Source organism: Ambystoma mexicanum, chromosome 2q (genome assembly GCF_040938575.1).
Source record: "Ambystoma mexicanum isolate Mex_15411 chromosome 2q, UKY_AmexF1_1, whole genome shotgun sequence".
In the NCBI taxonomy this organism is placed as follows: Eukaryota; Metazoa; Chordata; class Amphibia; order Caudata; family Ambystomatidae; genus Ambystoma; species Ambystoma mexicanum.
Window position 1 is genome coordinate 462,278,607 of NC_090924.1, and position 24,809 is coordinate 462,303,415.

At 46.0% G+C, this 24,809-nt stretch overlaps 1 protein-coding gene across 4 annotated transcripts in view; it reads right to left on the reverse strand.

The window, feature by feature from the left end:
- The window catches only part of RBM10 (RNA binding motif protein 10), a 464,414-nt gene that overhangs the window by 391,673 nt on the left and 47,932 nt on the right, over window positions 1–24,809 (reverse strand). For all 4 annotated transcript variants that reach the window (XM_069647579.1, XM_069647578.1, XM_069647580.1 and 1 more), the window contains one exon: window positions 10,071–10,242. In XM_069647579.1, coding sequence (XP_069503680.1) covers window positions 10,071–10,242 — 172 coding nt within the window. The remainder of the gene's footprint in view (window positions 1–10,070; window positions 10,243–24,809) is intronic.

Sequence of the window (24,809 nt, forward strand, 5' to 3'; positions counted from 1 at the left end):
CTGATTGGCCAGGCATTAATGCGTGAGGGCAATGGTTTTGAGGCAGACTCTTTGTGCTACTGAAAGCCAACGTAGGCTATGTCTAGCGTCGGATATATGCTGGTGGCATTATTTTGGATGACCTGTAGCTTGTTGGTTACGTTGACTCGATCCCAAGTAAAGCGCATTGCAATAGTCCAATTTGGACATGACAAGGGTTCTGGTAAGGATGGTGCAGTTGGCAGTGGAAAGGAAGGCAGGCAGGGATAAGTTTGCACGTGTAGACGGACGCTGAGATCGCAGCATTAGTTTGTCTAGAGAGAGATAAGGTGGAGACACACACACACACACACACACACACACACACACACACACCTTCTAATGCTTTAAAAGTGCAATCCAGAACTATACAAAAAGAGTGTAGGAGTGGAGCCCAAGTCGTTGGACTTAAGCAAAGTTCCTTATACTTCAGTCACTAGGATAAAAGATGCTTAGCAATGTAACAAGTTAGCGGAACCCTGTAAAAAGACTACCTAATGGGACACTGTTAGGCAAGATTGTATGCAGTACCCTTTGGGTGCACTGCAACAACCCTGACCACCTGGCAATAGGAACCCAACCTTTGGTATACGTCTGTACTACACAGGTTGGTATTCAAATAAACTCTTACACACAAGGTTTCTTGAGCGAGTTAGAATAAGCCTTCTTCAGAAGGGGACAATATAACAGCACCACACAAATACACTCTAAAATGCACACTCTTAATATTTCTAAACCAGTAAGTACCCTTTTGGGATAGCCCACATACATTACCTACACCCTCGGGTGACTTCAATAGTTAGGGTGCTGGGGACATTATATCAACGTTGCATTTAGAATTAGATTTAAGAGTTTGTAAAAGAGGTTATTATAGCACAACAAGAGATCTTACAAATATTCTCAAAGCAGGCAAGTACTTTTTGTAAAACCCTCAATGTAAAGTTAGCTAACCCTTTCCAAGACCACACACATTTCACAAAGGGAACAAGAGTCATTCAGGGAGCCAGGCTAAGCCAAAGTCAATTGAGCAAAAGTCTAGGTGAAACTAAAGCACTTCTCAGAGGTAGGTAAAAGCCTTGCAATGTTTTTAGAAGTCTTTGTAGAAGAGAGGAATTCAAAGGAGGGCAACAAGCTATGTAGGCTTGTAAGGTAAAAAAGCTGTCAGCAACTCTACAGAGCAACCACCACAAGTCTCACCAACAGAATAAGTGCAGTTACACGACAAGACGCAAGTTCTCTTAGACTGTAAAGTACCTTTAGGTTGAAGAAAAGTGCAGCAGATGACTTATGTTCCTGTGCAGCTCTGCAGACCCTGGTGTTCCTGGGCCTCAGTCATGGGGACAAGAGGGAGGACGTCTGGGGACTCCCACACTGCAATGGGATGGTCACCGACCACAACCGGCAATCTTCAAACAAGTGGCACTTTGGTGTTTCAGCTCCTCGCGTCTACCAATGTTGAGATGGACATTGCTGGACTCCAGATGCAAGTACTCTGTTGAGGTGGCTCAGGCTCCGTCACTCCTGCTTCCTGGGAGTCGGAGGATCTTCCTGGAGCTCTAGGCCACCTTAAAAGCAATGCACACAATCTGGTGTTCCTCTCTCCGGTTTTTCGGTTTCTAGCAGCAACTCTGGAAATTCAGCCAGCTCCCAGTAGATGTCCTGGTGGCTTACTTGGAATTGATTGGTCCGACCAACTCAAGGGGAGAAGTAGTCCTTGCAGGGGATTCTCTGTCGATACGAATTTGGAGTTTCAGCATAGCAGCAGGGCTTCACCGAGTAGCAGCAGGCGTCCTCTTCAATTTCTTTGGTGCCTTCGTCCAGTGGTCGACTCAGCCTTCTAAGCCAAAAAGCCTCGCCTTTTATGCAGGTTTCTCCCCTTCATTCCAGCCTAGCTGTCAGTCACCCAGCAGGGTGGCAGTTCTTGCAGGACAGTCAGCTGGCCAATCACCACACAGAGTGCATTTGGGTCTCCTAGGAGACTAAGCACAGTGGGTTTTCAGGCACCTCTCTCACTTCCTGCCCCCACCAGACACCCGGGAGCCAGAGGAGGGCTTCACTCGTGAACCCCGCCAAAGGCAAAGCGAACAAAGGGACCAAACCTGGTTTGGCATGCAGAGTAAATCTCAAGAAGGAACTTTCCACAAAGAAATGGCGAAAAAAAGAAGACCGGGGCCATTTACACAAGCATTGCACCTTTGGGTTCTTTACTGCAGCTGCTAACACAGCCCGCGGTAAAGGCACACCACAGTAGTTAAAAGTAAGCCACCAGCCATTCAGTGAGGAAAAGGTAACATAAAAATGTTACATGAGAAGCTAGACAAAGGGGATACTATGTAACCCCTCCAGCACCCTATTGTAAGATAGTGTGTATTGGGTCTAGAAAGTTGCAAATTTAAGTAAAGTCAATTTCACTTTACTGCTCTTGGAAACAGTTTATCCAAGAGAAGGTATTTAAACCATGGGGAAATCTGAAAGGCTTCTCTGGGCCGCTGCACTGAAGGTGCTGTGTGACATAACACAAAGGATGATGCATATGGAGTTTGTCAGACTCAACAACCAAAAGAAACTGAGTTAAAAATCACATTAAAATACATGAGAGTGGGGAAAAAGGGTCTCACTCTCTTCAGGCAAAATATTCAAGTCCTAGAGTACAGCAAAAGAGCTGGGGGTCTCCAAGGTAGAGAGGAATTAGCAAATTTCTGAGAAATCTCCCCAACATCACCAACGCCACATGTAACCAAATTCATCTCTGAATGTCTAAACGACTCCAAAACAGAGAGCATATTTGTTAGGCAAAGTTTGAATGCAGTACCCTGTGGGAACACTACAAGCAACTAGGACTACAGGTGTAAGCAAACCAACCTTTGGTATAAGTCTGTACTACACAGTTTTGGTAGCGTTGCTGAGCAGCCAGGCTTCCCTCAAGAGGGGAAATGTGACCTGTAATGATGTTACAGAATCACAGGTGTTCAAATAAACTTACACTCAAGGTTTGACTAAACACTTATTAATTTATCAGTCAGTTATAAAACATTCACTAGAAGGAGGCAATATGGAATACATTACTCGCCGTAATCTTATTTCTGGTGCTTGTATCCGCTTAGATTCAAATGCTATGCATAGACGGATCATCCAGTGGAAGCTTCATAGTATCAGTTTTTTGAAACTCGAAAACGAGCGTCGAAATATACTTCAATACTGTACACTATTTTTTAGAATCAGATAAGACCCTATTGCAATGGCCCACAAACACAACCTACAATCACAGGTAACTTAGTAATATGGGTGCAGGGGACATGAATATCTTACTGTAGATTCAGAATACTTTTTAAGAGGAGTAAAAGGCAAAGGTTATTTAGAACATGAAAGGTTACAAATATTCTTAGACAGTGCAAATATTTACAGTTCACCAGAAGAGTCAATTCAATAGGCTAGGCCAAAGTCAAGTCTTGGAATGGAAAAGTCTCTGCACAAGTTCTTAGGAGTAGTTTTTAGCAAGACAAATCTGTTGGGTCAAAAGCTGATTAGGCCTGTGGGTTGCCAAAGTTTCAAGCACTTCCACCGCGAGAGGCAAGTACTCAGTCTGGTTTTACAGTACCTTACAAATGAAGAAAAAAAGAGGCAGCCAATGACTTCTGTTCCTGTAGATCTCACTGTTGCTGAACTTCAGTCGTGGGGACTAGAGGGAGGATGTCAGGGGACTGCACTAAAGCTTTGCAAAACTTCCAATTCCGGTGGCGGTAAGTCAAGCACACAAACTGGTATCCTTCTCCCTGGTTATTCAGTTTCCTGCAGCACTCTGAGGAAATTTCAACCAGCTCCGAGATCGGTGTCCAGTGGCTTACTGTTGAGTTGATTGGTCCCACCAACTCAAAAGGGAGAAGTCATCCTTGCAGGGGCTTCTGTCGATCTGAAAATGGCAAGTAGGCACTGCAGCAGGGCTTCACCGGGCAAACCAACACTCCAGGAGTTGCAGCAGGCTTCCTCTTCAAGTTCCTTCGTCCAGTGGTCGACTGCCTTCCAAGCCAAGGGACTCTTTTATTCAGTTCTCTCCCATTCATTCCATCCTAGCGGTCACTCACCCAGCAGGGTGGCTGTCCTTGCGGACAGTCAGCCAATCACCACAGAGTGCATTTGGGTCTCCTAGGAGACCAAGCACAGGGAGTTTCTGGCACCTCGCTCACTCCCTGGCCACTTAGACACTCAGGCGCCAGGGGGGGCCTTCACTCCTGAAGCCACCAAAGGTGAATGAACAAAGGGACCAAACCTGGTTTGGCGCACAGAGACAAACTCTTGAAGGACCTTTGCCAAAAGAACTGGCGAAAAAAGACTTGGTCCTGTTTAAACAAAGGGAGCTCAGGCGCCATCTTTAAAAACATGGCTCCCGCGATTTAACATTACAGGAGCTACGAATAGTTTGCAGTCGGGAGAAATGGTAGTTCGTTGTAAACCACTGCCACCAGCCATTCTAAGAGGAAAGGGTAGCATTTGACTGCTACATGAGCATCTAGACACAGGGGATATCAAGTAACCCCCTCCAGCCATTTTATTGCAAGATAGGGTGTGCTGGGTCTAGGAATTTAAAAAAGACTACTAAAGTCAATTTCACTTTACTTACTCTGGGAAACAGTAGTTTATCCCAGAGAAGGTATTTAAACCTTGGGACAGTCTGAAAGGCTTCGCTGTGCCACTGCACTGAGGGTGCTATGTGACACAAAATGAGACTGCCTTCTCCCTACTGTCAGGACGGAACAAGTTAATTACCTGTAACTATTGTTCTCCAGCATCGACCTGGCATGGATTCATTTGCTCATGAATATTCCCCATAATCAGGCCGGGAATCCTCAGTAATAGAAAAAAACAGTTTCACTTACAAACTGTCTTTCGCCAATAAAACAATCACTGAGCACTGGGTCATACTGCCCCAGCCAATGACTGCCCTCTCCCTAAGCTCCTCCTCTAGAAGCAATTTTCAGATTTGGTAGTGTAAAGTGGCAGTATGACCAAGAAGAGCAGCAGAGGGGCAGGAGGGAGGGTTTCGCATGTGGATCCATGCCAGACCCATGCTGGAGAAGACATGCATTACTCACCTTAATAGCATTTCTGATGACTGCATCTGCTTAGATTCACATGCTGTGCATATCCTGAAGGTGAAGGAATTCTCCTTAACACAAAGGCACTGGAAATGCTTGTCCTCCATGAAAACATTCCTCAAACCACAGCCAGTGCAGAGATTGAAAAGGGAACCCCTGTCCTTTTCCTTCAACCTGGTCAGGCCTGATGGACTTCTGAAATCGAAAAAAAACAACAAAAAAAAAAAACACGAGACGATTCTGCCCTTGAGGGGCGATGAAGGATGCCAACAAACGGATCCCCGTTAGTCGGATGAAGAAATGTTAGAGCACACCAGCTTGATCAACAATAGGAATTTCCTAGCAAAAAAGCACGAGCGAAACACAAGGACTCCCACAACTTGTACGTGCGGTAGAAATCTGAAGATGGCTGCCAGAGGAGAGGCTTAGGGAGAGGGCAGTCATTGGCTGGGGGCAGTATGACCCAGAGCTCAGTGACAAGACAATTTCTAAATGAAAGTGAAACTTTTTCTTCTTTTACCGTAGGATTCCCGGCCTGACGAAGCAGAATATTCATGAGCATGTGAATCCATGCCAGACCCCATGCTGGATAAAAGGCAAAAATCCTGCAGTGCCTCTGACCTCACCATGTGTTAGGGAGAATTCTCAGAAATGTGCCAATTCCCTCCACCTTAGAGAGGCTCAGCAACTTTGCTGGATTTTGAGGACTGGATTGTTTTTAAAAGCGAGAGAGCAAGACCCTTTTTCCCACCCTCATGTATTTTAATGCAATTTTGTACACTTTTTCTTTTGATTGTGGAGTCTGACAAACTCCATAGGCATCATCGTTTACAATTGGGGCACACAGCACTTTCAGTGCAGTGGCCCAGGGAAGTCATTCAGATTTCCCAAAGGTTTAAATACCTTCTCTAGGATAAACTACCGATTGCAAGAGCAGTAAAGTGAAATTGGCTTTACTTACATTTGTAACTTTCTAGACCCAGCACACACCATCTCACAATAGGGTGCTGGAGGGGTTACCTAGTATCCCCTTTGTCTAACTTGTCATGTAAAAATGGATGTTACCCTTTTCTCACTGAATGGCTGGTGGCAGTGGTTTCGTTTTCACTGACAAGGTGTGCATTCACTGCGGGCTGTGTTCTAACTGCAGTAAAGCACCCAAGGGTGCAATTTCTGTCAGAATGGCCCAGTTCTTCTTTTTGCCATTTCTTTGTAGAAAGGTCCTTCTTGAGATTTAGAAAACTACAGGAGAAACTTTTTCGATGATATCACTTAATGACCTCCGCGACCTTATTATTGCAAATTTGCGCTGTCGCATTGGTGTGTTCAAAGGGGACTGAGACTTTGAGTTCCCCTAAAAAAGTGCTTTGACCACACCTTATAACTGCGCCAAAATAATGATGCTTATTCCAAAAGTACTTGGTGATTGAAGTAGTGATGAGTTTTATTAATGGCCGAGACGCGAGAAGACGAACCAATGCAGTTGGGATTGATCCCAGTAATATCAACAATTTGTAACTACTGCAGCATTTCAGAGGGACACTACAGGACAAGCCCTGGATTGAGAAAGGCGGTTTACTGAAACACGTGTTACCACAAAAAGGGCCATTAATAAAACTCATCACTACTTCAATTACCAAGTACTTTTGGAATAAGCATCACTATTTTGGCACAGTAATAAGGTGTGGTCAAAGCATTTTCTCTTCTTGAGATTTACTCTGCGAGCCAAACCAGGTTTGGTCCCATTGTTCGCTTTGCCTTTGGCCGATTCAAGAGTGAAACCCGCCTCTGGTTATAGGGTGTCTGGGGTAGGCGGGAACTGAGGGAGGTGCCCGAAACCCTGTGCTTAGTCTCCTAGGAGTCCAAAATGCCCTCTGTGGCGATTTGCCAGGTGACTGACAGCTAGGCTGGAATGAATGGGAGAGAACTGAATAAAAGTCCTTTGGCGAGTCGACCACTGGACGAAGGAAGCGAAGAAGAACTAAGAGGATGGCTGCTGCAAAGCCTGGACCGTTGGTTTGCCCGGTAAAGCCCTGATGCAGTGCCGAAACACCAAGTTTCCATCAACAGAGAAGCCCCTGCAAGGACGTCTTCTCCCCTTGAGATGGTGGGACCAATCAACTCCAAAGTAAGCTACCTGGACATCTATCTCGGAGCTGGTTGAATTTCCACAGAGTTGCTGCTGGAAACAGTGTAGCCAGGGAGAGGAACACCAGATTGTGTGTGTTGCTATTAAGCTGGCCAAGAGCTCCAGGAAGATCCTCCGGACACCCAGGAAGCAAGACTGACCGAGCCCGAGACCCCCCCCCCTCAGAGTGCGGGACCCCAAAAGCAAGGAAAGTCCACCTAGACAGCCAAGAACTGCGGTGTTGCTATTTGCGGTAGACGCGAGGAGCTGAAACACTGAACAGCCACTGAAAGTGAAGTTTGCCGGTTGCGAGTTTTGACCGGCCCAGTGCATTGCAGGAGTCCCCCCACACCCCCACCCCCCCACCCCCTGACATCCTCCCTCTTGTCCCCACGACTGAGGCCCATGAACAGCGAGACCTGCAGAGCTGCACAGTAACCGGAATCATCTGATGCATCTTTTCTTCATCTTTAAAATGTATTGTACAAAGTCTGAGAGAACATACCTCTTGCAGTAGAGTTGCTTGCCATCTTCTACTACTCAAGTCTAATCAGCATGTGGCCCAACATTTCATTCTTCTTTTTTTCAAAGACTTCTAAGACATTGTGCAAAGACTTTTCCATTTACCTACCAGAGGTGCTTCATCCCATATAAGACTTTGGCTTAGCCTATTGTATTGAATGACTTTCTGGGGGAATATTTGTAGTCTCTTGTATGTTCTAAATAATCTTTTCCTTTGACATCTTACTCCATGACTCTAAATGCAACAGTGATATATTAATGTCCCCAGCACCCTAGCAATTGAAGTCACTTGAGGGTTAAGTAGTGTCTGTGGGCCATCCCAAAAGGCCATCTACTGATTTAGAGATATTAGGAGTGTGTATTTCATGAAGTATATTTGAGTGTTACTGTTATATTGCTCCCTTTATTTAAAAAAAAGGCATATTCTAATTGACTAGTAAATAATTGGTTTTTCAAGAAACCTTGAGTGTAAGAGTTGATTTGAATACTAACTGGTAATCTCTGTGCAACTCCTCTACGTCTCAGATTGACCCCTCTTGGGATAAGTCTGGCTGCTCAACACGCAACCAAAACGGGTGTAGTACAAGCTTATACCAAGGGTTGGGTTTTCTATACCTGTAGTCAGAGTTGTTTGTAGTGTTCACAGAGGGTATTGAATACAAACTTTGCCTAACACCCTGCTCAAGCAACTCCATGCTACACAGAACTGACCCCTGCAAAGGCCACCTACCAAAACACCAAAGACAAGGCCAATTGTGAAAGCAGAGCCCTCTTTAAAGCCACCAAGCAATGCCTCAACCCTCTGCCCGACCCACCAGTACTGACCTTCATTGCAATTTCCACAGCCATCAACTCATCAACAAGATCAGCATGTCCAGCCAACACATAAGACACCAACACCATAAATCACATCCCATCTCGCAAAACCATAACTACCAGGACAACTTCCAAGACACTAGCTATGGAAGACCTCACTGCTACCCTCACTCAAGGCCACATCGTACGCAAGTGACATCTTCCCTGCTTCCGCACTGAAGACCGTTCTGACTGAAGCACTCACTTGCCAGACAATCATCAACACCTCCCTAACTCAAGGCACCTCCCCCTCCCCCCGACCCACAAGACTGGGCAAATCATTTCACTTCAAGAAACCAACACTGGATAATGACGCCCTCAGCATCTACCGCTCCATCAGCCATCTAACCATCTAGGTAAGATCCTTGGGAAAGCAGTACCTACACAACTCCTTCAGTGCTACCAATCTGACTTCAGATGCAGCAGAGAAACAGCTACCATCAAGGTTAACGCCAATGCCCTTAAAATCCTCAATGATGGCCATCCTTGTCTCCTGGTTCTCCTTGAACTATTAGCAGCATTTCACACAGTAAACCACCAGACACTGACCAACAATCTACATCGTTGCATGAGGGTCAGCAAGATCATCCTCAGTTGGTTCAAACTCTAGCATGCCAATCGCCAACAGTGCGTAAAAATGGATTCCTCCAGATCACACCTGTGGAGTCCTGAAAGGATCCATCGTGTCCCCTAACCACTCTGAACCCTCCTCGCTCCACATAAAATACAATATGCAGATGCAACCCATATCCTCCATTGAAGACATCCACAAGCTCAAGGGCTGCTTCACATTGATCCAGTCTTGAATGTCCAGTGCTTACCCGAAACTCAACCCTTCCATGACTGAATTCCTACTGCTGACCAACAAAACTGAACATCGAGAACTGGCTCTCTGTTGTGAACCTTGAGGGCTTCACACCCCAGCTGCGCCCCACCATCCCCCATCACTTCTACAGTTCAGGAAAGAGCTCAAGGCCTTAATCTTCAAGGATTGCCTATTCCGAAACATATAGGTCCACACACCATCCGCTCCCCACTCTAAGACTGATCTGCTCTTCTCCGTTTCCTCCCCTAGTTGCTTGTAGGTACCTTGCTGCCAATTGCCCGCTCTGCCCAGTTAGCTCCTTTCTCAGTCCCCTCACTGTGTTTCTTCCCCCTACGATTGTGAAGTGCTCTGTTGCTTCCCAAAGCTAAATACCATAATAAGAACTTAAAAGACAACCCTCTCACCATCAATCTAGTCATATCATTGGATGATGTTAAATATCCCTCTCCTTGTTCATTCTACCTGAACCCACTGCGCCTTAATCTGTCTTACATGACCAGCATAATCTGTTTATCTATTCCTTTTTCATTTTCTCAGTCTTACCTCAGAGTTGCCATCTGCTGAGATATACCTTGCCTCAGGGGTTAATTTCCTTTACCACATAATTGCGAGTACTCTGCAGCCTTACCTCACCAGTGCTGTCTGGGGACAGACACTCCTCCTGTATGTCGCTGCCGCCACCATAGTCATCGGAATAAGCCCGGTAATCCACATCCCGGAAATCATGATCACGCGAGACATAGTACTCTTCTTGAGCCCGGTCAGCACCATATCGTCCCATCCGGTCTCCTCGACCACGTCTGAATACCAGCAGGGGGGGGTGGGAGGGCCGCAGACGGGGGGGAAAAAAAAAAAAAAAAAAAAGAAAGAAAATCATACATGGTTTACCAGAAGTGAAAATGTAATCTCAATTTCAACCCTCTTTGAAACAACTGATGCCTGAGCAACTTCTTTGCAGCAGACGTGTATAATCTAGATGGTGAAAGAATACCTTGCAAGGCAGGTAAGGCCAAACAATATGGGCAAACACCATGCAACAAATCCGGTAGCCACGTTTAGTAGCCAGATGCGGGAAAGGCGGATGTATACACTAAAAATACTGCAAAATTGTAAAAATATAATTGCTGCCACCAGCTTGTCTTAAGGCACATCTACAAGTAACCAGAAATTGCCAGTGTAAAAGACTGGGTTCTATCCCCACTGCACTAAGATGCTGTGTGAACTGTTAACCCAAACAGGTAAAAAAGACAAAAGGGAAACAGTTTCTCAGTACTGATAGTCTGAGCGACTTATCAGTTTCCCCATGACAAATGAGGAACAGGTCAGGAAAGAAGCTAAGGCTTCATTTCCCTGCAAAAAGTCAGGAGAGGTTCAAAAACAAAAAGATGGAGGAGGTTGGAGGAGGGGGGAGGGGAATCCATAGAATATGGAGGGAAAGTTGCCTTAAAAGAGAAATCTTTTCTAACGCTTCAACCGCTGGACTGGTGGGACCAACCAGTTTAAGACCCAGCCGTACCAATCAAAGCCGCATGGAGAGTGGTCATGGCTAAGTCTCAGGAAGGGGTGACCCTGGTAAAGGGTCCATAATGAGTCCACAGGGTAAATAATTAAGTATTACACGTCGATAGTTATACAGAAATACTATATTTATGGCCAAGAAAACATACTACTGACAATTCATACTATCATACAACACTCAAAATATATATACAGCCCCTGTAGCCAGAGCATTAAAGTCATCACACCCCACAATACTGAAAGGAAATGTATTATTTGCAAAGGCGGTTCACAAGACTACAAGCCTAACTTTAGAAGTACAACCCTAAGATGACTGGGGGCTTGTGCCCTAAAACTTCAAAGTTTGCAGCGGTTTTGTGAGATGGAGAAAAGTGCATGCCCCACTCCCTTATTGCTCGACGGAACTCTTTGTTGAAAGTAATCTTGTCTGCAAAGCTTCTGGACACCTGAATCCAAAGAGCCACGAGGAATTCCTGAAGGTATCGCATCCGCAACCTGCAGAGTCTGATCAGGAAAATGCACAAGGACATCATGCAGAGTAGCGACTTGATGGGCCGCACCGCGGTGGTCTTCAGTGCCAACAGCTGTTGCACCTTGCCTAGCAGGGCCGTTAAACGCTCGTCCGAGGAAGCCGCCAAGCTGGAGAACGTGGAGAGGAGACTGTTGTGTCTGGCCCCAAAGAATAGTGCGTTCTGCGATGGTGTCAAGCAGAACTTTGGATAGTTGACAGAGAACCCCAGATCCGTCAGCAGCCGGACGGTTCTCGCCGTGTGTTTGAAGGCCAGTTCCCTTGACCTGACCCGGATGAGCCAGTCCTCGAGGTACGGGTACACATGCATCCCTGTAGAAGCAGGTGGGCCGCCACCGGTGCTAGGCATGTCGTAAACACCCTGGTCGCCGACTTCAGTCCAAAGGGGAGGTCCTTGAATTGATGGTGCTTTCCCTGCACTGCAAAGCGCAGGAATTTTCAGTGTTTTTCGTGAAAGGGGACATGGAAGTAAGCTGCCACCAGATCCGGTGACGTCAGGAAGTCTCCTTCCTCCAGTTGGAAGAGCATGTGCAGGTACAGCAGGTCTAGAATGGGCTTCCAGCCCCTGGTCTTTACCAAGACGTATCTGGAGTAGACTCCAGAGCTCTGGAGTCACTTTGGAACCAGCTCCATCACCCCCCCCCAGCCTTTTTTTAGCATGGCCCGTACTTCCTGCGCGAGCGGAGGGATGTGCTGCTCCTGGCGGGCCACCGTTGCTATATGCAGATACTTCTGCTAAAACTCGAGTGTCCGTGGGCGAGAGCGTCCAGCACCCATCGGTCGGTGGACATCTTTACCCGCTCGCTGATGAAGCCTGCCAGCTGGCCTCCCACTGGGGTGCAAAGGTGGGGGCCCGATGTCCCAGCCGGTTCAATCTTGCGTGGGGGCCTGCGTGACGCCTTGGGAGCGACATCGGCTACCTCCGAAAGCTTTGAAACAGCCCCTGTACACCTCCTGGGTTGTGGAACGGAAGGTGTTACTGTACGAAGAGGATTACCCCACCGAAACACTTTGACAACCTGCCAGACTTCACTCCTGTGGCAGTGAAAGAAGGACGATGTTGCTGAAGCGTGCCAAGGGCACGTACCGTCTCCGTGTCGATCTTAATGGCTTGCAACGATTCCTCAACAGCCTTCCCAAAGAGGTTGTCCGCATCGAAGGGTGTTAGGAAGAATTCTCAAAAATGTGCTAATTCCCTTCCCTTAGAGACCCCCAGCAACTTTGATGGATTGAGAACTTGATTTTTGTTTTAACCTGGAGAGCGAGACCCTTTTTCCCCCACTCCCTCATGTATTTTGATATGTGTTTTACCTTTGTGTTTCCTTTGGTTATGGAGTCTAACCAACTCCATAGGCATCTTTTTCATTTATCAAATAGCACCCTCAGTGCAGTGTCGCAGGGAAGCCTTTCAGGCTTTCCCACGGTTTAAATACCTTCTCTGGGATAAACTACAGTTTCCCAGAGTAAGTAAAGCGAAATTGACTTTACTAGTCTTTTAAATTCCTAGACCCAGCACACCCTACCTTACAATAGCGTGCTGGAGGGGTTACTTAGTATCCCCTGTGTCTAGATACTCAAGTAGCATTCAAATGTTACTCTTTCCTCTCAGAACGGCTGGTGACAATGGTTTAACAACGAAATACCATGATTTATCATGACCGCAAACAATTCGTAGCTCCGGTAACGTTAAATTGCGGGAGCCATGTTTTTCAAGATGGCGCCGAAGCCTCCATTGTTATAACAGGTCAGTCTTCTTTTTTCGTCATCTCTTTGTGGAAAGGTCCGAGTTTTTCTCTGAGTCCCAAACCAGGTTTGGTCTCGGTTCATTCGCCGCCTCTGGCTCCAGAGTGTCTGGGGTAGGCAGGAAATGTGGGAGGTGCCTGAAACTCCCTAGGAGACCCAAAAGCACTCTGATGATTGGCTGGCTGACGGTCCAGCAAGGACAGCCACCCTGCTGGGTGAGTGGCAGCTAGGCTGGAGAGAACTGAATATAAGGCGAGTCTCTTGTCTTGGAAGTAACAGTCGACCACTGGACGAAGGAACTGAAGAAGAGCTTGAAGAGGACAGCTGCTGCAACTCCTGGACCGTTGGTTTGCCCGTTTGCATCAACAGAGAAGCCCTGCAAAGGACGAGTTGGTAGGACCAATCAACTCCCAAGTAAGCCACCTAGACACCCATCTCAGATCTGGTTGAATTTCCTCAGAGTTGCTGCAGGAAACTGTAGAGCCAAGGAGAGGGACACCAAATTGTTGGTGTTTGTAAACTGGCCTAGAGCGTTTGGAAGATCCTCCAGACCCGCATGACGTCGGACCAACCGAGCCTACCCACCCCACCCCCCCAGTTGAATGCAGGACCTCAGAAGCAAGGACAGTCCACCTTGACAGCCAGGACCAACGCTGTAGCTGAAACGCGAAACAGCCACTGAAATTGAAGTTTGCCAGTTGCAAACTTTTGACCGTCCCAGTGCAGGAGTACCCTGACGTCCTCCCTCTTGTCCCCACGACTAGGGCCCAGGAACAGCGAGAGCTGCAGGAACAGAAGTCATCAGCTGCATATTGTTCTTCATTGTAAGGTACTGTAAATGAAGACTGAGAGAACATAACTCGCAGTGAAAGTGCTTGAAACTTGTGCAACTCACAGGCCTAATCAGCTTGTGACCCCACATGATGATTCTTTTTACAAACTACTTCTAGGAACTTGTGCAGAGACTTTCATTTACTTACCAGAACCACTTTATCCTATCCAAGGCTTTAGCCCATTGACTTTGGCCTAGCCTATTGAATTGACTCTTCTGGTGAACTCAGAACTGTCCAAGAATAATTGTAGTCTTTTACGTTCCGATAACCTTTGCCTTTCACTCCTCTTGCAAAGCATTCTGAATGCCAACGGTAAGATGTCCCCAGCACCCATGTTACTAAAGTCACCCTTGGGTGTAGGTTGTGTCTGTGGGCCATCCCAAAAGGGTCTTGTCTGATTCAGAAACCTACAGTATTGAAGTATATTTGTGTGTTACCATACGATTGCCTCCTTATAATGAATGTTTTATAACTGACTGACTGCTCAATTAATAAGCATTTATCCAAGAAACCTTGAGTGTAAGAGTTTATTTGAACACCTGTGACTGTAGACCTCAGTGTAACATCATTACTGCTCCCAATTCCCCTCTTGCGATAAGCCTGGCTGCTCAACATGCTACCAAAACTGTAGTACAGACTCTAGTTCTAGTTGTGTTTAGTGTTCCCAGAGGGTACTGCATACAAACTTTGCCTAACAAAGGGCATGCCCAGAACCCTCGTCTGAATGTCCTGCCGAAAGATGGTGGCTATCCACGATGCCCAGGTCCGATGCTACCTCGCCCACCTGGATGATCAAGCACATAGACCAGTTTGTAGTTGGGGAGAAATTCCAGCAGCAGGGCCATCTTATACCACAGCTCCCTGTCTTATCTGGCCAGGATCGCAAGCGCATTGACCTGTCGCCGCCGAGTAGATCACTTTCCTACCCATGGCGTCCAACTTCTTCCCCTCGCTGTCTGGGGGAAATGGAGGTTGAAGATGAGGGATTAGAAGACTGCTTCCTCGCAGCCGCCGAGACCACTGAGTCCAGGGAGGGCTACGACCATGGGCACTTGGGTGCCGACTCAACACCCGGTACTTCCTTTCCAGCCTGTCCCTCTTCGATGGGGCTGATGCCGGGTTTCTCATCAGCGCCAGCCCCACATCCCAAACGTAGTCCAGGAGACGCACCGCCAGAATGGTCTTCCTCTTGGCCTCAACTCGTTGGTAAAGGAAACCTTCTTTCTTGGTCTCTTCTGGCGTCAGCTGAAAGAGCTCAGATGCGTGGGCAACCATGGGGTGAAATGACCCCACTTTGTCGGTGGGGGGGGGGGGGGGCAACGGGGGTGGACTTCTCGGTGGCAGAGAAACACTGCTGTTGTAGTCTGTGTCCATAGTTGCTGCATCTATTGTGGCATAGGGTGCCATTTTCTCCCTCAGTGCAGTGACACAGGGAAGCTTTTTAGGCTGTCCCAAGGTTTAAATGCCTTCTCTGGGATAAACTACAGTTTCACAGAGAATGTAAAGTTAAAGTGACTTTACTAGCCTTTAAATTCCTAGACCCAGCACACACTACCTTACAATAGAGTGCTGGAGGGGTTACCTAGTATCCCCTATGTCTAGAAACTCAGGGAGCAGTCAAATGCTACCCTTTCCTATCGAAATGGCTAGTGGCAGTAGCTTTACAATGAACTACGATGATTTTTCCCGACCGCGAACACCGGTAGCTAAAAATCACGGGAGCCATGTTTCTCAAAATGGCGTCTAAGCCCCCTTTGTTTGAACAGGTCCCGGTCTTTTTCCGCCATTTCTTTTTGGAAAGGTCCTTCTAGAGTTTGTCTCTGCGCGCCGAACTAGGTTTGGTCCCTTTGTTTCTATGCCTTTGGAGGGCTTCAGGACTGAAGACTGCCTCTGGCGTCCGTGTCTGGGGTGGGCAATAAATGAGGGAGGTGCCCGAAACTACCTGTGCTTAGTCTCCTAGGAGACCCAAATGAACTGTGGCGCGATTGGCTGGCTGACTGTCCGGCAAGGACAGCCACCCTGCTGGGCGAGTGACAGCTAGGCTGGAATGAATAAGAGAAAACTGTTTTAAAAGGCGAGTCCCTTGGCTTGGAAGGCAGAGCCCACCACTGGAACAAAAGAACCAAAGACGAGCTGGAAGAGGACGGCTGCTGCAACTTCGGGACCGTTGGTTTGCCCAGTGGAGCCCTGCTGCAGGTCCGAATCGCCAAGCTCATCTCGACAGAGAAGCCCCTTCAAGGACGACTTCTTACTTTGAGTTGGTAAGATCAATCAACTCGTAAGCCACCTGGATACCATTCTCGGAGCTGGTTAGGATTGACCAGGGAGTAGGACACCAGCTTGTGTGCTTGAAGACACAGCAACCAGAAATCGAAGATTTGCCAATTTGCCAGCCTTGTGATCCGTCCTTGTGCATTGCAGGAGTCTTCTGACATCCTCCCTTTTGTCCCAGTGACAGGCTCAGAAACTGCCAGGAACAGAAGTCTTCAGCTGCATCTTTTTCTACAATAGAAGGTACTGTGTAACCTCGACCGAGAGAACTTACCTCTCACCGCGAAAGTTTGTGGCACTTTGGAAACTTGCAGGCCTAGTCAGCTTGTGACCCGACCTACAAAGCTTTCTTCCGTGAACGGCTTCTAAGACCCGTGGCAAAGACTTTTCCGTTTTAAATACCAGAGCCGTTTTTACTTATACAAGACACTAACCCATTGACTTTGGACTACTTATTGCATTGAATCAACTCCTCTTGGCACTGTTTTAAAGTAACAGTTTATTAACTTGTGCCTTTTTGCTCCTACTTCAATGCTATTTAGCTCAGACTTTAAGGGAGCTCTACTGCTTAGTCATGAGTATTGTAGTATATTTTTTTGTAATATTGGTGCCTCATTTAGTCAATGCTTTATAAATGATTGTGTAATAAAATAAGAAGTGTTTTACCAAGAAACCTTGAATATAAGTATCTGAAAACTTGTCATTGTAAACCTTTGTGTAACACCCTTACAAGCTCAGTCCCTCTTGAGATAAGCCTGGCTGCTCAACTCGCTACTCAAAACTCTGTTACAGACTTATACCAAAGGTTGGTTTTGCTTAGACCTGTAGTCCTAGGTGTGTGTAGTGGTCCCACATGGTGCTGCATACAAACTTTGCCCAACAATACACATGGCCCTGAACTAGCTAGCTGGCAAAAACAAAGGCTTTCCCGGGCAGTGAATGACCATAAACAGAATTTCCTGACCTGGCAAGGCAGGAAGGCCAATAAACAAAATGGGCAAAAGAACAAGCAAAATCCTTGTTGCACTGCCATATCGGGACACTAGTCACAGTTAGTAGCCAAACGTGGTAAGGCTATTGCAAAAATAGTCAAAATTCAACTGCTGCCACCAGCTTGTCTTTAGGCACATGTAAAGTAACCAAGAAATCCCTTTGAGTGTAGCCTAGTGTCATACCAAAGAAACCCCATTGCACTGCATTTTAAGATGCATTGTGCAATGATAAAAAGTTACCCATAAAATAGATAACATGTAACAAGAAAAGGAAAACATTTTCCAAGTACTGACAGTCTGAAGGACTGGTCATTTGTCCTATAAAAATAAGCAAAACTGCAGCGGAGTGAAGCTGAAGGCTTCACTTCACTGGAAAAAGTCAGGATAGAGTACAAGGTATCCGGCCATCCTGTCCTAAAGGACTTCTACAATCGTGACTGGACAGACGCCCACCGTTCTGAGTGTGTGGGGTGGCCGTCGCTGGAGCTCGCCTTCCACCCCCCTCCTGTGAAGTGTCCTGTAGGGGGCTACATCGGTGCATTTCTCCATTGACAAGGATTGCAAGCTGCTCCTGGATCCGACAGGAAAAAGATTTGCATCCAAAGCTCCTGGGCACCTCTCACCGAACAGTGTGAAACCCAACCTCCAGCTCCCCCAGTCGACGCATCCAGTCATCTGGGAAAATCTGAGTCAGGGAGGCAAGTAAACACAAAGCATTTCTATAGCCCTGTATTCCATATAACATTGAGAACAACTCTTCGTATCCTTCCATTCTACTGCTTTTTGGTTGTCGCACCTGAGCAGTAAAACCTGGACGATAAGAACACATTACTTACCCAGTAATTTTGTTGCATCTCTTCTTTTGAACAATAACCAAAACAAGTAATGTTTCTGCATCAGATACATTCTGGGGAGAAGCAATATCAGGCCCGCTCTTCCTACAGATTGGACTGCTGAAGCTAGGGAACATCACCTGTGACTTGGTTCTATCTCACTGCATTATGTTACTTAACTATTGTTGATTTATGTAGAATCTATGGTGACTGTAGGACATGCATAACTTACCATAATCATATTTCTGAGGCTTGGATCTGCTTAGATTCGCATGCTTTGCATAGCAGCCATCTAGTGGTAGGTGCAGATTATTTTACAGCCTGTTTTCAAAGTACGTCAACTGGGTGGGTTTGTATTATCCCTAGTGTGATGTGTATTGTACCATGATCCCTCATGTGTTGAGGTCCTTCCGATTGTTTTGTTTCCGACAGGAGGGAATATGAATAGTACACATGAATATTAGGAAAGCATTGGTGAGGTGTGAAATATCTATGATTCTTCTATGTACCTTCAACTCCATGAGGGGAGGAAGGGTCGGTGCATGTGAATTTAAGGAGATACAAGACCTTCTGAAGCTTTTGAATCGTCTTACAATTGCATGCTTTGTATAGATTTGCAAGCAGTGCTTGGAGAAGGTGGTGGGTTTTTTGAAGGTACAGCGGCAAAGTTTTAACACCACTTCACCCACCTAGGTGTCACCTTTTGAATGTGTAGCTAGACAGTGGTGTGTGACTGTAAATGGAACTCAAATACCAGCTTTGCAAATGGCATCTCAGGGTATATTTACAATGAAAGCTAGAGTAGCCCCAGTGCCCAGAGTCATGTGGTCTGGGCTTGAAAGGTAAAGTTCTCTTGTCAAGGGAAAAACAGTTGGATGCATTTGACAATCCATTTAGAGATGGCAGATTTTCCTGAGGCAAGAGGCACACAAAAAAACGTGTTTTTCTGAGCGTCTGTCTTTATTAGGTAGCACATGACGGTCCTTTTCACATCTAATGTATGTAGGCTCTTTTCCGCTGAATTCTTTGGGTTTTGGAAGAAAGCAGGAAGTTCTATAGATTGGTTGGCATTGCACTTAAGATACATTTAGGAGAAAAGCGTGGATGTGTACGTAACATCACTGTCTTTGTGAATAAAGACAACAGAATCTTGAACAGAGCTTGCAGTTCACTTACTCTTCTTATTGAAGGAATGGCAAAAGCAGTCTTATAAGTGAGATGTTAAGACTGGATTTGTGCATTGGCTCGAAGGGGGCTCTCATGTGCTTTAGTACAGCATTAAAGCCCCAGTCAGAAGTTGGATTTGAAACTGTTGGGTATAAATGGCTTAACACCCTCCATGGATGCTTTCACTATGGGCACGTTCCACCATAATACTTTACTTTGTCAAGTGGTGAATGCTGAAAGTGCTGCTAGGTGCACTTGTTTGGAATGAGACAAACCTAGAGTGATATAGCAAAACGTGTGCCATGTGCGAAGGTGAACAGTCAACAGGGTTGATGCGGGGGGGGAGCGAATTTTCAGCATAAAACAAAGCATTTGCATTTGTTGAAATAGTGTCTTATGTTTGGTTTATGTGCTTCTTTTATAAAGTCCACACATCCTTGATCTAGATTTAAATGTCTGAATTATATGACCTCAGGAGCCAAGCTGCCAAGCTGAGTGTTTGAGGACACGGATTGAGAGGTGTCCCCCCCCCCCCCGATTCTGTGATGCGTTGTAAGGGCATGGTAGTTTGTTTGGCGGGCAAAGACATTTTCAACAGGTGTGAAAACCACATCAGACGTGCTCGCATAAGTGCCATTAGGATCATGTTGATCTGTTCCTCGTATAATTTGTGGACTTTCCTGTTGAGAAGTGGAGTTGAGGGGGGGCACAAATTTCCCTGACCAGTTCAACAGTGTGTTCCCATTGGACTGTGTTTGGTTATAACTGGATGCAAAGTCTTGGCATTGTGCATTCTGTGTTGCAAAGAGATCCATGGCTGGATGTCCCCAGTTTGTGAAAACGCTGGGTAAGACGTTTGTATGCAACTGCCATTCGTTTTTTGATGGAGGTTCTTTGCTACTGCTTAGCACATCGGCTAGAGAATTGTGCTCCCTGGAAACATGTGGTAGGAGAAGCATGCGTTTCAGAGCCCACCTCCAGATAGTTTGGACAGCCCCGGAGAGTTTGTTCCCTCCCCAGTCATGTAGTACTGTCTTAGAACTGTTTTCCCCTCCAGCTGGAGGCTTGTCCTTTAGGTTTTCTTTCTTTCACCACTGTAGTGATAGAACAAGAGGATGCAAAACCACCATTAGATCATCCGCCAGACCATGTGTCTGCGATCATTGTTTTGTTAACCACTCCCATGCGCAATCGTGTGAGCACCCCGATCTGCTTCGCTGAATGCTTTTTCTGAACCCCGCAGAGCTACTGCATTTGAACCTGCTAGACACCCGCTTTCTACTTGGGCATACAAAATCCAATATATGAGATCAGAGCTCGATTTGCTCGCTTTAATGCTCAAAGCCGGGTGTTAGGCAAGATTGTATGTAGTACCCTTGGGTGCACTACATCTACCCAGACCTCCTGACAATAGGAACCCAACCTTTGGTATAAACTTGTACTACACAGGTTGGTAGCATGTTGAGCAGCCAGGCTCATCTCAAGAGGGGTCAATGTGAGCTGTAGGGGAGTTAAAAAGAGATTCACAGTGACATGTATTCAAATAAACAAGGTTTCTTGAATAAAGAATTATTAATTTATCAGTCATTCAGTAAGCCTTCTTCAGAAGAGGGCAATATAACAGTAACACTCAAATAGACTTCAAAAGTACACACTTAATATTTCTAAATCAGTAAGTACCCTTTGGGGATCGCCGACAGACACTACCTACACCCTCAGGTGACTTCAATAGTTAGGGTGCTGGGGACATGAATATATCACTGTTGCATTTAGAATAGTCCATTTGTCAAAAGGGAAAGGTTATTATGACACAAGAGGTCTCACAAATATTTCTCAAAGCAGGCAAGTACTTTTGTAAACCCCTCAATGCGAAGTTAGTTAACACTTTCCCATTTGGGAAGACCAAACACGTTCACAGAGGGAAGAGTCATCATTCAGGGAGCCCGGCGAAGCCAAAGTCAATTTGAGCAAAAGTCAATGTGGCACTGAAGCACTTCTCGGGAGGTAGGAAAAAGTCTTGCACGATGTTTTAAAAGTCTTTGTAGAAAGAAGAATTCAAAGTAGGGCCACAAGCTGTTCAGGCTTGTGAAGTAAAGAAGCGGTCAGCAACGCTACAGAGCAACCACAACAAGTCTCACCAACAGAGAACACGTGCAGTTACACAACAAGAGGCAAATTCTAGAGTGTACAGTACCTTTAGGTTGAAGAAAAATGCAGCAGATGACTTCTGTTCCTGTGCAGCTCTGAAGATCCTGGTGTTCCTGAGCATCAGTCGTGGGGACAAGAGGGAGGACTTCTGGGGACTCCTGCACTGCAATGGGACAGTCACCAACCGCAATCGGCAATCTTCAAACAAGTGGCACTTCAGTGTTTCAGCTCATGTCTACTGCAAATAGCAACACTGCAGTTTCTGGCTGTTGAAGTGGCCTTTCCTTGCATCTGGGGTCCAGCACACTGTTCAGTGGCTCAGGCTCGGTCAGTCCTGCTTCCCAGGATTCCGGAGGATCTTCCTGGAGCTCTTGGCCAACTTAAAAGCAACGCACACAATCTGGTGTTCCTCGCGCTGGCGCTTTGATTTCCAGCAGCAACTCTGGAAATTCAACCGCTCCGAGAAGGATGTCCACGTGGCTTACTTTGGAGTTGATTGGTCCCACCAACTCAAGAGGAGAAGTCGTCCTTGGAGGGGCTTCTCTGTCGATACGAATTTAGAGTTTCAGCACAGCAGCAGGGTTTCACCGGGAAAACCAACGGTCCAGGAGTTGCAGCAGGCGTCCTCTTCAAGTTCTTCTTCAGTTCATTCGTCCAGTGGTCAACTGCCTTCCAAGCCAAAAGCCCTATTCATTCCAGTCTAGCTGTCAGTTACCCATCAGGGTGGCTGTCCTTGCCAGACAGTCAGCCGGCCAATCACTACAGAGTGTATTTGGGTCTCCTAGGAGACCAAGCACAGGGAGTTCTAGTATCTCCCTCACCTCCTGCCCCCACCAGACTCGTGAATCCCGCCAAAAGCAAAGCAAACAAAGGGACCAAACCTGGATTGGCACGCAGAGTAAATCTCAAGAAGGACCTTTCCAAGACGAAATGACAAAAAAAGAAGACCAGGGTCATTTTGACAAAAATGGCACCCATGGGTGCTTTACTGCAGCTGCGAACGCAGCCTGGGGTAAATGCACACCACAGTAGTTAAATGTACTGCCACCAGCCATTCATTGAGGAAAGGATAACATACAAATGTTACATGAGAAGCTAGACAAAAGGGGTACTAAGTAAGCCCTCCAGCACCCTATTAAGTCAATTTCACTTTACTGCTCTTGGAAACAGTCGTTTTTCCAAGAGAAGGTATTTTAACCTTGGGGAAATCTGAAAGACTTCCCTGTGCCACTGCACTGAAGGTGCTGTGTGACACAATGTAAAAGATGATGCTTTTGGAGTTTGTCAGACTCCACAACCAAAAGAAACAGAGTTCAAAAACCACATTAAAATACATGACAGTGGTAAAGGGTCTCACTCTCTCCAGGTTTAAAAAAAGTCCTCAAAATCCAGAAAAGTTGCTGGGGGTCTCTAAGGTAGGACGACATAGGGAGAATTCTCAGAAATGTGCTAACACCTGCCCCATGGTCCAGTTCTGATCCCTAGAGGCCGGTTAGGTCACCAATTCCCTTTTTGCATCCAAGAAATTTACCTTTTTTACAGAATATTATGGTTTTTATTTTATTTGCCATACACCCGATTCATTACTCAAGAGTACAGCATTGTGCTATATTTGCTTATTCTCTGTTCTTTTCTCAGAGGTGGGTTTTGGGTAGTGTTTTTCAATTTAGTTACTTTGCAGATGGTGCGTTTTATTTAAGTACATCCGTTTTTATTGACCCTTGATTGGACATTCCTGTTAGTTTGACTGTTAAGCTTGGATTCCTGTAATTCGTCACACGACCCAGTCACTTCTCCCCAAGTGGGGAGGCTTTCCCTGTGAGGCTAGGGAGGTGAGCCCACTCCGCAATACACTCCCTAAGGGTAGAGGAAAGCGGGACTTCGACCAGAGAGACTCCCCCTTTGGGGACAAGGAATTCCATTCTGATGAGGAACTACCTAAGAAACAAACCATCAACATACCTCTAAAGACATCTAGTGAAGAAGGGTATGAAGAACATACCAACATGTGTTATTGCCATCAGGATACACTGACTATTCTTCCAAGGGAAAAGATACCGAGACAAGGAAAAATACCTATGGGGCAATACAGACCACAGTAACATTATGCTGGAGAAAGCCCAGAAAAGCATAATAAAGGAAATAGGTTGGGACTCGGAGAAGAGTGAGAGAAGTTGCTTTGAGAAGCATCCTGAAGGAACACTGAAGCAGCAGCGTCCTGTGCGAAGGTGAAGTACTGCCAAGACTTCAGACATGTGGCGTTGGAGAAGCGTTATAGCCCAGAACAAGAGAGCAAAAAGATAACAGGGAAAATGAGAGTCCCGGGAGAGGGACTGGAGAGATCATTACTGGTACGCTCAAACATGTTCCAATCAAGATCAGATATGGAGATTGTATAGCGAGAAGGAGAATCGTGACTAGCACACCCATACTCGTCCGAGTTAAGACACTAATTTTGAATGACAATTTTTACTGGAAGGTTGGTCATCCAGGAGATCAAGGGAAGCACTCATATTACCAGATCAAAGAGACAGAGGGACAAACCCGAGAGACCAGATTGAAATATAAAACAAGGGCCAACGCCAAAGTGAAACCAAAGTGTGAAGTAAAAATTAAGAACTCAGGAAGCCATGGGATAGGTTCCGATTGTTGGTAAAGGTTATCCTTTGAAAGGAAAAGAGTGTAAGAGAAGAGAAATACAATAAGGAACGAAAGATTAATCCAGGAAAAGACGCTTGAAGCCTTCAAGAGCCCAGTAATAGAACTGTCTAATCAACGTAGTTACCAAGAACTACTTTATTGAATGGGACTTGGTGAAGAATCGCCTTACAGGAGAAGAGAGTCATCTGCCTGTTTTTTTTTGTTATAATAGTGGCAGGGTTAGAATAGGTTACTTTTGGACAGTGGAATGAAACGGAATTGGATTCTCACTGATTAGTGACATGCACCCTAATTCGTTTTGTTAGGTGGAGGTCCTTAGCGCAGGGAAAAATATGCTTCTGTCCATTAATAAAAAGTACTAGTGAGATGGAAAGCCACACGTCTGTACACTCCTGACATTTCACAGTCGCAACTGAATCACGTTCACATCCCTCTTAAAAGGATAGCATTCCCTCGACCCACATTACCACAAAAGGCAAAGGAGGCTTATCTAGTAAGGGTGCAGAAGTAAGAAGCATGTAGGGGTCATAGTGTTTGCTATAAACGTTTATTCAAGAGAAAAAAGGAAAAGAAAACTATCTTGCACCAACTCCAAGAGGAGTTTCCCAGGCTCAACAGCAATAAATAGTGTCAGAATTTCCAAAGTAAAAGTCCAAATGTACAGTGTCAACA